General features: G+C 42.1%; 1 protein-coding gene across 1 annotated transcript in view; it reads left to right on the plus strand.

Annotated features, from left to right (window-relative positions):
- The window catches only part of adamts18 (ADAM metallopeptidase with thrombospondin type 1 motif 18), a 70139-nt gene that overhangs the window by 43489 nt on the left and 9861 nt on the right, over nucleotides 1–16789 (plus strand). The window contains exons 15-18 of the mRNA XM_022741977.1: nucleotides 1274–1397; nucleotides 1678–1922; nucleotides 10895–11015; nucleotides 12516–12642. Coding sequence (XP_022597698.1) covers nucleotides 1274–1397; nucleotides 1678–1922; nucleotides 10895–11015; nucleotides 12516–12642 — 617 coding nt within the window. The remainder of the gene's footprint in view (nucleotides 1–1273; nucleotides 1398–1677; nucleotides 1923–10894; nucleotides 11016–12515; nucleotides 12643–16789) is intronic.

The raw sequence follows: 16789 nt of genomic DNA on the forward strand, positions 1-16789 counted from the left end.
AAGGCAAATGGCAGTCTGCTTGGACTTTGCCAAACGGTATTTAAAGGACTCAGACAATATGGGGAAACCGGTTCTCTGGTCTGATTAAAAAAACAAAAAGCATCAGGCTATGGAGGGGGGGGGGTTCTCAGTGGCAGGGACAGGGAGACTGGTCAGAATTGAAGAAAGGATGAATGCAGCCAAATACAGAGCGGCCCTTTAAGAAGACCTGCTCCAGAGTGCAAACATCCTCAGACTGGGGCACTGGTTCACCTTTCACTAAAACAATGACCCAAAGCACACAGCCAAGACAACACTGGAGTGTCTGACAAGTCTCTGACTGTCCTTGAGTGGTTCAGCCAAAGCCCAGACTCTGATGGAGCTTCAGAGGGTCTGCCAGGAAGAATGGGATAATGTGGCCAAATTTAGATGTGCAAAGTTTGTAGGTCTGGATTCTTACGTAAAGGAGAGATGAGTTTTTGGATCTTAATAAATTTGCATAAATTTCTAAAAATACAGCTGTGTCCAAAAGTCTTGGACGTTTCCCCTTGTCTTTATGGGTCATTGAGTTTAGATGGAGCAAACATCAACAATGCAATAAAGAGTGCAAAGAGCAAAGAGAAAGAAAGACACAAGACGGTGTTTTCTCTTCAACACATCAACTGTTATATCTCTTAAATCTAAAGCTTATTTGAAATGGAAAACAAAGGCAAACGTTTAAGTGCAAGAACCAATTCCTTGTTGTTGTATACTGTATTTATTTTACAGCGGTCGAGCGGTGTAAACCTTCCGTATCACTTCCAAAAAAAGAGAAGTAGTTAATAAGGTTAAACTGGGAATTAGTTTAGAACCTGTGCAGTTGTCATGTTGATGGCGGTGCTCGCTGTTATTCTTGCCAATTAGTCAGCTAAGAGCTTGTAGGAGGCATAGCGGCATAAGTAAGGAAAAGTAAGTTTTATGTGTGAATTTACTGCAGTGTGCTACAGTGAAACATGTGCAAGCAGGTGTTAAAATTGTAATGAGAGAATGAGAGTCTTCTTTACTTTACAGTTTACTCCATTTAATTGCAAAAGTAACACTGCACCTACCCACCACACTTATATTGTCCTTATAATCCAGGTCCTTGTTGGGAGTAATAAGGTGAAACACCAGATGTAAACACAGATGTAGTTAAAGTTACCTCCTTATTGTCATAATATATATTTTTAGAAAATAACTGATCATACAGTTTATTCGTATTTACATCCTGTACATTGCAGCACTGTTGGCATGTGTGTTTTTTGTGTGAGTGTAGGCAGTGGGCTGCGACAAGATTCTGGGTTCCAAAGTCTCTCTGGACGCCTGCGGAGTCTGTAAAGGAAACAACTCCACTTGCAAGTTCTTCAAGGGCCAATACGGCCTTCAACACAGGGCCAATGGTAATCTTGTCTTTGTCTTTGTTTGTAGCGTGTCTGTATGTCTCAAGTAGCATGCACTGGGTTTTCCTTCAAGACAAAGGGAGATGTTAAGTGGTCAAACAAGGACAAGAAATAAAACCATGTAGGCACTTCATAATGGTCTGATTCTCTACATGCATGGGCAGTAACACACATATACCAGAGATAAAGTTGATGTAAAGCAGGGGTGATGCTGTGTGTGTGTGTGTGCATGGGTAACAGGAGTGTGTGATGAAACTCACTTACTTCTTTTTTCCCCCAGAGTATTACTCTATGGTAACGGTCCCAGCAGGGGCACGAAGCATTCGTGTTCAGGAAGTGGAGGTCTCCACCAGCTACCTGGCCGTCCGCTCCCTGAAGAGGAAGTACTACCTGACCGGGGACTGGACAGTGGACTGGCCGGGAAAGTTCCACTTTGGTGGAACCGTGTTCGACTACCAGCGCTCTTTCAACAAGCCGGAGAGCCTGTATGCCGCTGGACCTACTAATGAGACGCTAGTGTTTGAAGTAAGCCGCCGCTGCTGGGTGACGTCCGTTTGTGGCAATTGACAGTGACAGGGTCCCCCCCTCTTTTTTTTTTTTTTAAATGTCTGAACACGACAAGGCTTAGATGAAAAAAGAAGTTTGGGTTGCAGGGAGAACAGGGGTGGTTGTAGCTGTCTGCAGTGCTTCTATGGGGAATTAATTGTGTTGGGTGATTGGTTACGTCAGGCATGATGTGCAGATGAGTGGGTGGTGTGGAAGGCATTAGAAAGAAACTAGGGCTTTTGGAGTTTCACTGTGGTGACCAGCACCACAGTTTGTCTGAGTTCTGTGCAGGGCTCTCCTCTTTGTGAGCGATGGAGGGAAAGAAGGAGAATATAAGGGTAAACAGTTTAACAGTTTAAATTACTGGCTCACCCAGAACATAATGTCAGTAGTTTTTTTTTTTAGCAGAGAGTAGGTCTACTGTCTACATACTGCACAAGCATCACAATCATCAAATGTGGGCTGTCGACCGCAGTCACTGTTTCTATTGAAACACGAGCCGATTGATACCAAATCAGAATCAGCCGGGCCTGCTCAGCATTTTTATACATGCCACGGAGCATGACTGAATGTTAAATGCTTAATAGTGCACCTGTGTGGAAGCATCTGCGATCGTTATATTTCTCATTTATTCAGGGTTTTCCTTTAGTTTTTCACCCGTCTTTATCTCAAAACCTGGGCAAATAAATCAGCATGAGCAGATACCAGTAAGGGTAAGTGAGAAAATGTGTTTTCTTTTTATTTGCTTTAACCGACCCTTTAAACATCACTGGAATGACAGGCAGAATAATCACACATCAGAGAGAGAGAGAGAGAGAGCGAGAGAGAGAGAGAGAGAGAGAGAGAGATGTGACACAATTGGTCTAAATCAGCCTTTGGGCCACTTTCATTTTTCAGATCAGTCTCACATGGCAGAGGCTTGCCCCTTGTTTATAAGCGCTACAGTTTTCTTGGTACTGCCGGCTCCAGTGTAAACACAATCACGTGTTTGTCCATGTACACACATTCAAAGCCATGGATGTGCCCCCCACCCCTCCCGGCCACTGACCTCAAAAGTGCTTTGTTCCAGCCATGTGATTTGAAGCTAATAGAGTGAATAAAATCCCTAAGTCAACTGCCCTTTAGAGGCAGGGATGAAAAGTATAAAATCAGATGGTTGCCTAGAGTGAGATGCACTGCATAGTACAGGAGGTGATTTATGAGCTGATGGTACATTTTTTTGCCCGACGTTCGTAATCAGTGGTGTGTCAGAAACCAAAGCTCCGAGGGTAGGGCGAGTCTTTACCCGTCCTGAAGGCAGCAGCAGAATGTGATGCTGGACAGGCGTATCCTCCTCACAGCAAAACTAATATTTGACAAGTGGCCGAGTCGTTTCTCCTCATGACTCTGTAGGTTTAAGTGAACGGTGGAGGGGGTTGTGCGGGACGTTCTTCCCACATAACTTTGTCAGCGAAAGCATTTATTTTCTCCTGAACTCTGAACCCTAGCTGTGGAAACAGAAGTGAAAACCAGGTGAAGAGTAGACATTTGTTTTTTTTTTCCTCCTCCATCATGCTTGAAGTGATAGTCATGTGAAAGCTAGTCTCTCCTCAGTCCCTAGTCCCCTGAAATACTGCAGTTGAAGCAGGAATGATTGGCCTGTAAATCCAGCAGGAATACCAGTGTGATATTTCCGAAGTGCTTGTCTGGTCACTCGTTTGACCATCAGGAAATGTCTGAGTGTTTTTTGTAGCTATTTTAGAAAAGAAGCCTCTGTTTGTGGGCAGTTTAGTGGATCTGCTGTAGTAGTTGGCATTTGAGCGGCCCATTCTTGTTTTCTTGTGCAAGATGGATAGATTTCATTTTTTTTTCTCAGAAACTTTTGGAATAATTTCTGCATCCTGCGATGCGACAATCTTCCTTTCACTGAAAATTGGTATTATATAGCGATAATACCGGTTAACAGTTTTATTTACAACCTCCATTTTATTTAGCCATGCTGGTGACATGGCTGCATGGATGGGAATGTCTGTCTGTCTCTCCACCATTAAATTTCAGACAAACATTCATGGTGCCCAGGGGGTGAACATGATGATCCCCAGACTTTTCCTGTAGTGCCACCAGCAGGTCACTTATCAAAAAAATACCTCAGCATATCCTCGGCTCCCAGACGAAGCCGCAATATTTTTGTCTATGACCAAATATCTGCAAAACTAGTGAGATTCCCATCAGCCTCAGCTGTACTTTGTTTTTCGGGATCAAATCTTTAAATGCTAAAACACTAAATTAAAGGAGCTATTTGTAAGTTTTGCTATTGCTACATAGGAAACTTACAAATAGCCCCTTTTAAGATGGTGAACATTATACTTGCTTGTGTTAGCATAGTAGCGAGTATTTAGCTCAAAGCTTCTCTGTGCCTTGGTTCTGCCTCACAGAGCTTCTAGCGTGGCTACAGACTAGACTCTTACTCTTGTACTTTTGGCCTTTGCTGCTTTTGGTAATGAATGAGGAACATGGCAGTGTCGCTAAAAAGAAGTCTGGGGAAAAAAACACATGCAGTGCTTGCTGTGGTATTCGTGTGCAATGGGGGGATTATTATCGACACTAAACAAAGTGGTTTGGATGATCTATTGATAATCTTAATTGCTGGCTTGTAGACAACCTTTGTCGTTCTCTCCTCGAGTACAGTGTTATCATGATGATAGAAACAATGGCCCAGACTACACACATAAATCCCAAGTTATAATAGGGATAAATTATCCTTCAAAGAATGGACTAAATCTCACAGTGCCCCTGCTGCTTGTCTGTGTGTCTCAGTCATACATCTGTCCAGCAGAGAACTCAGCTGTAGCACGCTGCTGATCTGCAGATGACACGACCATAATCTCTATAAGTATGTCCTGTAATTACAAAAAGGAGAAAGAGGTTGATAGAAAGAGAAGGATAGAAAGAGAGGGGGTGGCGGGTGAGATTAAAAGATTAAGAATTCTGCAATTGAACTCTTTGGATGTGAGAAGTTAAGGTCAGGGCACTAGGACTTTGACTGCAAATGAAAAGAGCCAAATGAAGGAAAGCGAGTCGGGTTTTTTTTTTTTTTTTCACTGCTGATCTTCATCTGTTTCACACATTCTACTTAACTGGCTCTGTCACAGAAAAACTGAGAGAGTGCAATGGGGGAGGGTGTACGCACCGATCACTCCCAGACCCTTACTCAGCTTGAAACACTCAAAGAAAAACAAATGTTGAGGAGTGTGAGCGTAAACTGTGACAAGGTGTTCACATCTGCACAGCTGCTCTGCTGTTAGGGAGGAGGAAGGATGGGGAATGGGAGTAGTTAACAAGAGCAGGAGGGAACAGATATAACATATGGCTGCCTCTGGAGGTCTCAGTGGATACCAACGAGGATTATTCCGCCTGCATTGATGTTCTTGTGGTACAGCGAGGCGAGGTAACGCCAGTTCAGGGCAAAGCATTGTGGATCCGCAAGTGAGATTGACATCTGTGTCTGCTACATTGTAATTCATCATCATCTCATCTGACTTGATGAGTGCTGTGGTGGCTTGGGTGTGAAAACCGAGACACTCTGCGGTCAGATCTTGGAGTGTGGGAAGACTCACACAACTTAAACTTGAAAGGCTTCTCATGCTCAACTTCTCTTCAGGAAATATTTGTTTCTTTTAATAAATGGGATTTCTCTTTGAGTCTAAAGAACAAGAGTCGATACTTGTAACCGTACTACAAAATAAAAGTAATTCAGGAGATGCAAACATTCGCCATCATTGAACATTTCTCCCAACTAATGCTACACTACTATGTTTAGTTCTTTTGCTCCTGACATTCACACTACTCCAGATTTTTAAAACAGAGACGTTTGGAAATGCTGCTGACCCCGTTTTAGTTTGAAAACTCCAGGGTTGTAGAGTGGATGGACAGAAATGGAGACCTTTGGGTAGGATGACATGGACACCCACGGTCACTCCCTGATTGGGTCTTATCAATCAAGACTACCACTGGTGAATTACAAGCATCACTGACCTTGTTGACTTTGCTAGCAGCTGCTGCACAGTTAAATTCTGCATTTAAAGACTACAACTGCCTTCTAGCCCTCTAACTAACCAACTGCAGAATAGACAGTCTGCTTCCTGTTTACACCGGCATGTGCATGCTCAGTGTACTTGAATGGTCATGTGATATGCGTTGTCAGGTGTGATAGTATGGACAGAGATTATTTGTGCCACGGAGCTAAAACAGTTGACTGTACGGAGTGGTTTTCATTTTAAAGCACAGTTTAAAACACAGTTCAAAATGAAAATGTTGTGGTGTGGACGCAGCCTTAGAGCCAATGAAAGGAGAATATTTAGCATAGTTTACATCTATTTCACTACCATGTTAGAACATGTGGAAAAATAAACTTTTAATGCGTTTTAACTTGCAAAAATGGAAACCAGGTTTTGTGTTTGCATGGACATTTATGAAATCAGGTAACAACCAGAGGTGAAGTTTATTCAAATTATTAAACTGCATGTAAACGTACTATCTTCCAACACTTCCTACTGACAGAGTTAAGGCTCATTTATTTGCTGTCTTTAGAGCTTAGGTAGATTTTTATGTGTTGTGACTAATATCAAGACAGTATTTTGGTGCTGCTGTTAGTCTGCTTTTACTACCAAGGCGTCACAAGGCCAATGTGAGCTCTGTCTGCAAAGTGGGAGCAAGCATGAAGTCACTGTCGATGTTGTGACTTATTGCAGGACGCTGTGGGCTTTTGGTTTGCAGTATGGATAGGTAGGATGTTTTTCTTTGTTCTTATTGGTTTTGGTGTTCAGTAGTCAGCTGGGGATGAGCTTTGGCTGCAATTGTCCCAGACTGAGGAAGTGGAGAGGAGACAGGGTTGGACATGTCTAAAATTATTGTTTGAAAGTTAGTGTCAGTACTGGCAGACAATGTTAACGCTGTGGTTGGTTGGGTTTATTCAACATTGCGGATGGCTTAGGAAAGAGAGATCAGTCATTTAGAAAGATTCAATGATGTGTACGTCCTCTATTAAAGCGACTGCTGAGTGTTTTTTTTATAACTGTTGGTTCACATCTTGGGAGGTTGTTTGGTAAAGGAGCAGGAATGTTGGTAAGAATTGGTTTGCTTGGATAAGCATAAAGTCCTGGCGTGGTTAGCAGTGGCAGTTGTGTCATGGCGGTGGGTTGGGGTTTGGTTGGGGTGGGTGGCATCAGCAAAGGAAGTGTGGGTGTTAAAGTGTGGCTGGATGTTGCAGGTTGGTACACGCCACAATTTCATCATTTTAGACCAGACACCCCCAAGTTTAAAGGAGACATTGTCTGAAACACTGAGTTTGCAAACATTTAACCATGGTTTGACTTATGGCTTATGGCCTTGAATGTGTTAGTAACATGGCTGAGGTGAAGAAATGCAGCCTTTTATTGACTCTATGAATGTCTGCATTTGGTGTTGAGGCATTTTAGACATACACTTGTAGTTTTGAGGTTCACTGTGGAGATTTTCTCTTCTAGTAATACTATGGAGAAATAACTTTATGAGTGGGTCCCTGTTTTGTTAGCATCATGCACATGCACAAACATAATGTTCCACTGATGGACAATTGGTGGCAGTAAACGCAGCAAGAATTGTAGCAACATGCCAACGAAAGCACTGAAGAAGAAGACTGGAAGTTAGCAAATATTTAATTATAGAATATTTAAAAATCAGTTTCACAAATACTTTAAGAATAAGGAAATGTGTTCCACTATGTTTTAGACCTTGAACATGCTTTTTCTATATAAAATAAAGGACAGTGCATCATCAGCCGGTGCAAGTGATTGATAGTGTGAACAAAATCAAAAGCAAACCTGTTTCTGCAGTTGGACTCCTTTACTTTCAGATTTACATAAAAATTCTCTCATCGGTTTACAGCAAGTTTGAGCATGCAAGCCTCATTCAGTTACATTCAAGATTGTGCTGAGTTTTGAATGGCACCCCTACAGGGAACACATAACACAAGCAGACAAACTTCTTTTAGTGCAGGGATCTTAAAAGTCTGACACTGTGGGCCCTGAAACCTGTTTTTGTTTCCATTATATTTTTGTTTCCATTATACCAAATTAGCTTTTAGCAGCTCTTGTTTGCCACTATCACTGAATTAAAAAAGATGACGTTTCCCAGGCAAGTTATGGAGTTACAAGGAGCATCTTGTCTCTATGATTTCTAAGAGATTATGATATGAGAAAGCCACATTTGGTGTATGGCTTCACGCAACTATTGTGGGTGAGCGGGCCAAACTACAATAACTAACTTCCTGTTGTTTTTAGAGCACTGGCATGCACCTGTCCCTTTCACCTCATATATCTCCCTCTGGGGAGTCATACCTCACGGTTCGAACCCTCTGCTTTAGCGGAATATGACATGTAAACAGCCGTGCCTGCGCCTGTCACAGTATCTTCATATGTCTACACCGTGTCACATTGATTTGTCCTTCCAGCTGTGCATAAGTCTGCGCACGCTGTACCTCCATATGCAGATGTGTTTCTGACATTAGACAGCTCCTCGCTCCTCTCCAGATAAACATCTCTCTTTTTGCCTCATGCCTGGCACGGGGCCGACTGCGCACATGGAACAGTTAACAAACAGCACGAGGGGATTGGTCCAGTCAGTGGAAGCACCCCAGGACTGTTGAATGTGGACCGAACCCAGGAGGTGCTTGGCTTTCTAAGTTGGATGGTTGATGGTAGATTCCTTTGTACTTCAGGATATACCCCAAAGAAAATACACTTGTCAAAGCTCATTATTGCAGATACTGATAGACTGGTATGTTTGTCAGACATTGGAATGGATGTTGACAGTTGGACTTAATAAGATTTGCCAAATGGATTGAGGATTTATAACCACCCAACCTGAACTAAAGTGAGGTGGGCTGTGAATGAGACATAGCTATACTGAAGATAATCCAGCGCAGTGTTTTGAAATGGTTTAAAATGACACACTATGTAAATGCACCTCAACCAAAATTCTTCACCATGGCAGTTGAATCCTCACGGGGTTGTTTTAATGATAGCCTGATGCTTCTCCTGTAATGGGTATGTCTGCTGTCATTCATCCGTTAGTCCAAATAAACCTGCTGAACAGAAAAGGTAACTCAGAATCACCAGCCAGTATAAAGGATGTGGTGAAAAGAAGCAAACTCTCAAAAGAAAATGGAAATTGTCCCTCGTTTGTTCATTGTACTGTCCAAATAAAATGACCTTATAATAGTGTGGTCAGCCAGTTTGGACTAGAGAGGGAACAAAGCACTCCTTAATGTTTCTTCAGCCTTCTGGTTAGTGGGTAGTAGATCTGACGGCTCACTGGGAGCTGAACAGCTGAATTAGGCTGCCACGTTGTCAGTGGTCTTACCTTTAGTCCATAACAGACATTTAGTTTCTGCTCTTCTTTCATTGCACGTCTTCATTTTTGTTTATATGGTGTAGACATACTGTATAGATTCATGGAGCGCTGCCAATTACAGATGGGCTCAGATAGAAGGTATACATTATACTGTATGTGGGGGAAGAGTTTTTATTATCCAGAATTTAGGGAATATGTGGTTATAGAGCTGAAATGGTCACTTATTTAATGCCAAACATTTGCTCAAATGTGAAAATGTGCTGTTTTTCTGAGTTTAATATAATTTTAAATATCTTTTAGTTTAGTGTCAGTCAGCCAGGATTTGAATATGCCCTGTTATTATTTTCATGAATAAAATAAAACAATAGATTGACTGTGGGATATAATGTGTGCAAGAAGAAAGGAAGGAAGGAAACAAGATCTGTAGATCAACCATTTTTACTCATATTTTAATATTTCATGAAAACATTATTCGGAGGATTTACCTACGGTCAGTTTTATACATTGTATCGACAGCTGCAACATAATATATTCATTTAATGTTGTAATGATTTCCCCGATAACATTATAGCACAACTGTAGCATAAAAGCAATGTCAGACCTGGATTTTGTGGCGACTGCAATGGTTTTCTCCATGAATGTCTGCAGCACTGAACATGCAACTACATCACATCAGATTTTCTAATAGCAATAACCACACAGTTTTTTTGGGCTAAGTCTAAAAGCTATTTTGCACAATGCCGCTACATGGCAAAAACAAACAAACTGACATGGCTGACAGAAATACAGCGTTGTGTTTGATGCTATATTCCAGTCAAGCATACTTTTCGTAGCATTTAGATGAGGAACATCTACTCTCACCTGTTCAATGAGAGTAATTTAGGCTGACATGGAAGTTGGTGACAGTTCAAGGGGCATCTGGAGTGGTAAACGTGGGGTTAGAAGATCCTGAAAGTCCTGGGACCATGACTGGAGCGGTTGATTTTTGGTTAGAGAAGCTGGACGATGGAGCTGCATTCCCCGGCCTTGGCGTCGAGTTTTCTCGAGACGTCTCTTTTCTGACTGACCTTCATCTTTTTTCTTGATGCCTGGCCTCTTAAAAAACTTGTACTGAGAGCTTTGTTTTGACATCTTTACATTTTTTTAATCAAATCTCCTGACCTAATGCTAGCTGTGCCAGTGCCACCCAGTGCTCATTTGAACTTTGACCATGTGATTACATGTGATGGGAAGTCTCTCTGTCCATATGTTTTTTATTCGCAGCTAATTCATGTTTTTTATATGATTATGGTGGGTGTGCCAGCTTTAGATTTAGATGGCAGAGGCTCATCTGGGCACACCTGTGGCTGTGCGGGTGCTTTACAGTATATACTAGTGGCCTGGAGATTTTTGGGGGAGGAAGATTGCTGGTTTAACTCCCTAGAGTAGCCAGGAAAAAAGTGGTTGCAGTGGATGACTCCCAATGTAATGTGAACATCTGAAAACCAATGTGATGCTTTCCGTGGCTAAATAAAGGTTAAAAGACAAACTACATCCACACAAGTGATACCTTTCTGACTGACTGTGTTCTTGCCTGACAGATCCTCCTGCAGGGAAAGAACCCGGGTGTGGTGTGGGAGTACACCCTGCCTCGCACTGAGAGGAAACCTGACTACAGCTGGGGTGTGGTGCGCTCGGACTGCTCCGCTCCCTGTGCTGGAGGTGAGGCTGTGTGTGTTTGTGTTTGAATGTGGGCCAGTACATGTGCTCTGTGTATGTTCATGTGTTGTGTACATTAATTGAACTTTTGCTTAACCCGTCCTTTGAGCAGTTATGCCCCACTTATAGGTTAGCAAAAGTAACTAGGCACAGCAGGCCTGTAAAGCTTTGGGTTTCTCCACATGTTGAAACTGTGTGCATGAGGCTGTAGTAAGAGCAATCCTTTGCTTTCAAAGAGTTCTGAGGGTTGTCCTTTTTCCTAGCGTTTGAATGGAATAGAAACAGTGTGTTTATCTCCTCCAACATAAGCTGCATTCGTTAGCAAGTCCAGCTAGCTGCTCTTTCTATTGGGGACATCTACGCTCAAACAACCTCAGTGTTACTTCAGATAGAGTTACAATTGCCAAACACATTTTATATTTTATTAGAATATTAGCTTGTGCAAAATGTGCACTGCTATCCACATTTTTAAACAACATTTTGTGTGGAGACGTGCATTTCTGTCTGTCTTCGAGTGTGGCCATTTCAACCAGGTATAAACACTTGACAGCCGACGTGGTTAGACAGCATGTCTAATTCTGATGGAACATTAACCGGCTCTTAACCTCAGTCTTTCAGCATGATATCATGTATCATGCATATTTAACATCCCCTTTTACAAGATTCTTGTTTTGAAACAAGTCAGTTAGAAACATTAAAAAGTCAGACAGAGAAAGCCTTTTCAAGTCATGGCACATAATTGCTTAAGTAGTTAGCTTGTTACAGCTGATCAAATCTGCCAGTGAACTTCTCTAAAAGGTAAAACTGAAAGTTGACAGTGCTTTTGTTTATCTCCATCTGAAGCCCATTGTTTCAAAAACTATTAAGAATTTAGAGTGGCTGATATGCCACAGTATTTGTTAACTGCATATGTGCTGTGTGAGAACAGAAAGTTTGACAGGCACAGCAGCGGTAGCTAAGGAGGATGGGGCTTAACAAATGGTCAAATGTCCCCAAGGGAGTGATTTTATCTGTATATTTGTGTGTGTTTTTGTATATGTCTCTATATGTGTGTGTGTGTGTGTGTGTGTGTGTATGTATGTGTGTGTGTTTATCTGTTTTTGTATTCTGTACAATTCCCCTTTGCTACTGTGTGGTCCAGGAAGTGTGTTAAGGCTAATGAAAAGCACCTTTGTCACTTGAGAAGTTCAGATTCTCTTGGTCCCAAAAGACTCTCAGTAACCCCCTGCTCACTTGTCAGTGAATGGATGTGTGTGTGTGTGTGTGTGTGTGTGTGTGTGTGTGTGTGTGTGTGTGTGTGTGTGTGTGTGTGTGTGTGTGTGTGTGTTCTAGCTCGTCTCCAAAGGCAGCAACAGTCATCAGGCATGCAGGCAGACATACTGACTTAACCCAGACATCTTGATCTACGACAGTTAAAAAATGTAACTGAAGTAGTCAAATCACCCGCAGGAACTACATCAACACTCTTTCTCTCTCTCTTTTTATTTTCCATGTTTCCATCAGGTCGTATCTCGACCAAGGCTATCTGTTTGCAGGACCAGAAGGTTCAGGTCAACTCCACCATGTGTAATCCCCTCACCAGACCGACGCTGGGCTCCCATCTCTGCAACACACAGCCCTGCCCTGCATAGTAAGTGCTGCTGCGTGTGTGTGTGGGTCAGGTGGCATGTGTGTTTCTGTTGCCAAATTTTCAGGAACCTTTGGTGCTGTCTTTATTACAGGCACACACACACACACACACGCGCGCGCACACACACACAGACGCTGTGGTTGAGCAGTGTGGAGGTTGCCTGTGGTCCATTTACTGTGGCCAGCCACCACTCTGTTCTCCGTGCTCCTCTCTTCTCTGTTCACTCTCTAATTTTTCTTTTTTTCTTTCCATTTTCCTTTTTGAGAAAACACAAGAAAGCACTCTCTGTCCACTGTGCTGTTGAGTCAGTCTGTACTTATTGCATTGCAGTGTTTTCTCTGCATGTCCATCTGTAGAGTGAGTGTTGAAGGGATTTTAATCACACAGTCGTGACAGAATCGTGCAGTGTTTGATTTCTTGCCTTCATGTTTGTGATGTCCATCTTTGTTCTACTGCCTGGTGAGAAGAGGCTCCTGGTGGATGGCAAGCAGACCTTTTAGTTTAATCTGAACTCTCTCAGGCTGGCAAGTCTTAACAAGCCTTAACCAGTTTTAACTAGTAGATGAACGCAGACCTAATGGTTTAAAACATTATAATATTTTATTATTTCTCACTACAGTCAAGGACACTTATTTTAAGCACACAGTTCTGGATTTAGATGATGTTAAAAAACAGGGTTGTAGCCCCCAGTGAAGTCACAGTGTCATGTCCTCTGTTGTATTTCTGGGAATCTGAGTGGTTAAATGACATGAAAAGTTTACACTCTGTGATTATACACATGTTGGATGTGTAATCACAGAGTGTTGGGATTTTAAGGCTGATGTATAAAGCAAAAATTTACAGAAAACAAATGTGAACAGTTAAAGGAGCTATTTGTACGCCATGGAAAGCAACACCAATGTTAACTCTTGTCTCGATCACGACTTTTCTTCTATTGAAATTAGCATACTAACCAGCCAGCCCATTTTGTCACTCATAGCCACTTACTGTAGCCTCCAATCTGCCCTGAAGACATAACGCTGCTCATGTATTATAAAGACGATAATGGCTGAAGCTCTTGTCAAGTTACACCTCCACCTACACCTGACAAGAAACCATGTTCAGCGGAAGAGAAAACTTACAAATAGTGTCCTTAAGTAAATAAATAAAATGTGAAATTTGTGCCTCTAAGTGGGAATCATTAGCTGCTGATGCACTTTGTGCTTATTGCTAATTAGCAAATGTTAGCATGCTAACGTGTACAACTATGATGTGAACACAACAAACTTCACTGTTAGCGCGTCAGCATGCTAACATTAGTATTTAGTTCAAAACACTGCAGTGGCTAAGTACAGCTTCACAGAGCTGCTAGCATGGCTGTAGACTCTTAGCTAAATACCTCGACAAGTTTCCAGAGTTCGGTTTGTGGCTGGTCAAACATTTCTCAGGTGGGTGGGGTTCTGTTTTGGAATTTGTAGTTTTGACCTCAGTATTTCTAAAATCCCTGGCTGCAGCCCTGTCAGAAACATCTTATTTCAGTCTTATCCCCAGACAGAAAGTTCTACCAACTGGTTGACTGTTTTTGTCATGAAGTAAATACAGGATGATATTTCCAAGTCTGCAGTGGAATTTTTACTTTAGCGAACACTTGAGAATGAGAGAAAGAAAAAAAACAAAGACATAACTGGAGGGAACAAGGGAGACATCAAAGGCGTTGTTCCTTTCTGTGCATAGCATATATTTCTCATATATTCTCAGCCCAAAGCTTCTGCCCATGTTCTATCTCAGCTGCATAGACATTGTACTTAATGGCATGCATTTTTAAAGGAATCTGAGCATTCGGGGGCCAGTGCAGCAAGCAAAGGAGGAAACCAGGCTTAAGTGCAGTGGAGTAACACGTTGCAACAGCACTGAATAAATGGCTTCTCTCCTATGTAGGCCTTTGGCTGAGGGAACTGGAGCTAGCTTGATTTACTGCGCTGCTCCAAAGAACGGGCAGGGAACCGTGTCTTGGGTTCAGTGAGAGTGTACACACATACACACAAATGCACGCACACACACACACACACACACACACACACACACACAGGGCAGCATGCACGATTACAGTTCATATGCATACACATTTTCCAAATGTATGATGCTGAAATAATGTATTATGGATCCAAACCATGAGGTAAAAATAGAAATACAAGCTGCTTGTGTTTGATGTTAATGATGTTGTCATTTTGTCCACCATCAGCAGTGCAACTAGTCCAGACTGAACTTTCTCCTGTGTCAGGGGTTTGAACAAGCCAGACAACTATCGGTTACACCTCCAACATACAGCCTCTGTTTCTCACCAAGTTTCCCACCACCCGAGAGGGCATTTCCTGCCCCTAATCTCAGGCATACCATTTCTCTTATCTTGGCGAAAGGTATTAAACAGCCGTGTTGCGTGTCCTGACCTCCCCCCTTTGTTTGAGTGAAGAAAAGTGGTATAGCCCAGATAAATAGCATCAGTGCATGTTGTCCATCCAGGGAAAATAAAGCAGTGTTTGACACCCATGGATCTTATTATACAGTAGTTGACACCATTTCTCAGCTGGTTGTGTGTACGAGCCAATTTATGGGTGCTGCACAGGAAGACAGTTGATTTGAGTGAGCAGCATGAAAGCTTTAATGACTACATCAAGACCTCCATGATGTATGGGCACACATTCAAGGGCCCAGCAGAGAAAAGAAAAATTGACAATGAGGTGGAATGCATGTGCGCTCTGTGTTTGAGTGTAAGTGTGCCTGACAGGAAAAGGAATGTAAAAGTGCCTGCTTATCTCTGCGGTGTGTATCTCGGGTGCTGACAGGCCTATCCATGTTTTATTGTGCAGAGACGGCTGGATTCCCACGGGGCAGAGCCAGTCTAGCCATGCAAAACTCCCCCTCTCCACACCCTCGCCCCTTCACTCCCATCTACCCCCTTTTGCTTTAGACCCATTTTAAACCTTCACTCCCCGTATGGGTGTCGAGGAAAACAAGTATTCTAGACTGTGGTGTTGTAGCAATTTCTGAACATAAAAGGGGGGATGCATGAAGACATTAGTTCAATCTTCCAGCCCAGCTTGCAGTCAGGAAGAGATGCACTCATATCTCATAGACATTTGTGTCCTGCCTTGCTTTGTCCCAGCCCCCCATCCCCAGCTCGTACTACCTCTCCATCTTCTCTTCCTCTGTAGTTCCATCTCTGCTGTTTGAAGTTATTTTGCTCTTTCTCTTGGCAGAGGCCATCTGCAGACTCACTTACCACAGGTTGGGGATTTCTCCGTGTGTATCACGCAGCAGCAGCATATGTAGACAAATCAAAGTGAGGCGCGTTGTACCTGTGCCAGAGAATATGTGCAGAAAAAAAGAGACAAAAGATGTACGCACAAGATGCTGAGAGCCTGGATTTATCAAACCTGTAAGAATTAGACTGAAGAATGCTCTACAGAGCCAACATTCAAGTAAAAAAAGAGAAGAATAAGATACATACTTACAGAACAGTGCAAGAGTAACATTTAAGAGCTGCTCTGAAATGAGTAATCACATGTGTGCTCAGAGCAGGAAGAGCCAGTCAGAGACAAAAAATATGTGGTAAACAAAGCAACAATTAACATCTGAAATTAACAGTTAACATCTTTGGAATATATTAATATACAAATAGGGATAGAATAATGGGATGTTTTCTAAATTGGAAACAAATAGATAACCAAACTGGAGGAGGAAAGTAATTGTGCTGCTGGTGGATGAGGTTAGAGAAAGCATTAAGAACCACATTGACAATAGCAGGCAATGAAAATGCACACAAATTGGTTGCAAATCAAAACAAAGTTTGCTTTATTCTTGTTGTTTGCACAAAGTCAAAAAAATGATTAAAAAAAAAAAAAACATGCAACATTTTAGCAAATATGTGTTTGGAGCCAACAGCATGTTACCTATGTTACTTTGGATGACATATTGCTGCGTATCATGTCGTAGACATTGTGTTCTCAGCCTTGTTTGTGTACTGCAATCTTCTGGAATTTGCTCTTAACCTTAAGAGACCACTCGGGCTCTGTTATACTGTATTTTAAAGTCAACAATAGTAATAGTAATAGTAGTAGTTTTTTATTCTTAGTTTGCTAGTAGGACTAAATGTGAAGGATTTTTATCC

This window comes from Seriola dumerili, unplaced genomic scaffold (genome assembly GCF_002260705.1).
Source record: "Seriola dumerili isolate Sdu_G_001 unplaced genomic scaffold, Sdu_1.0 BDQW01000003.1, whole genome shotgun sequence".
Classification (NCBI taxonomy): domain Eukaryota; kingdom Metazoa; phylum Chordata; class Actinopteri; order Carangiformes; family Carangidae; genus Seriola; species Seriola dumerili.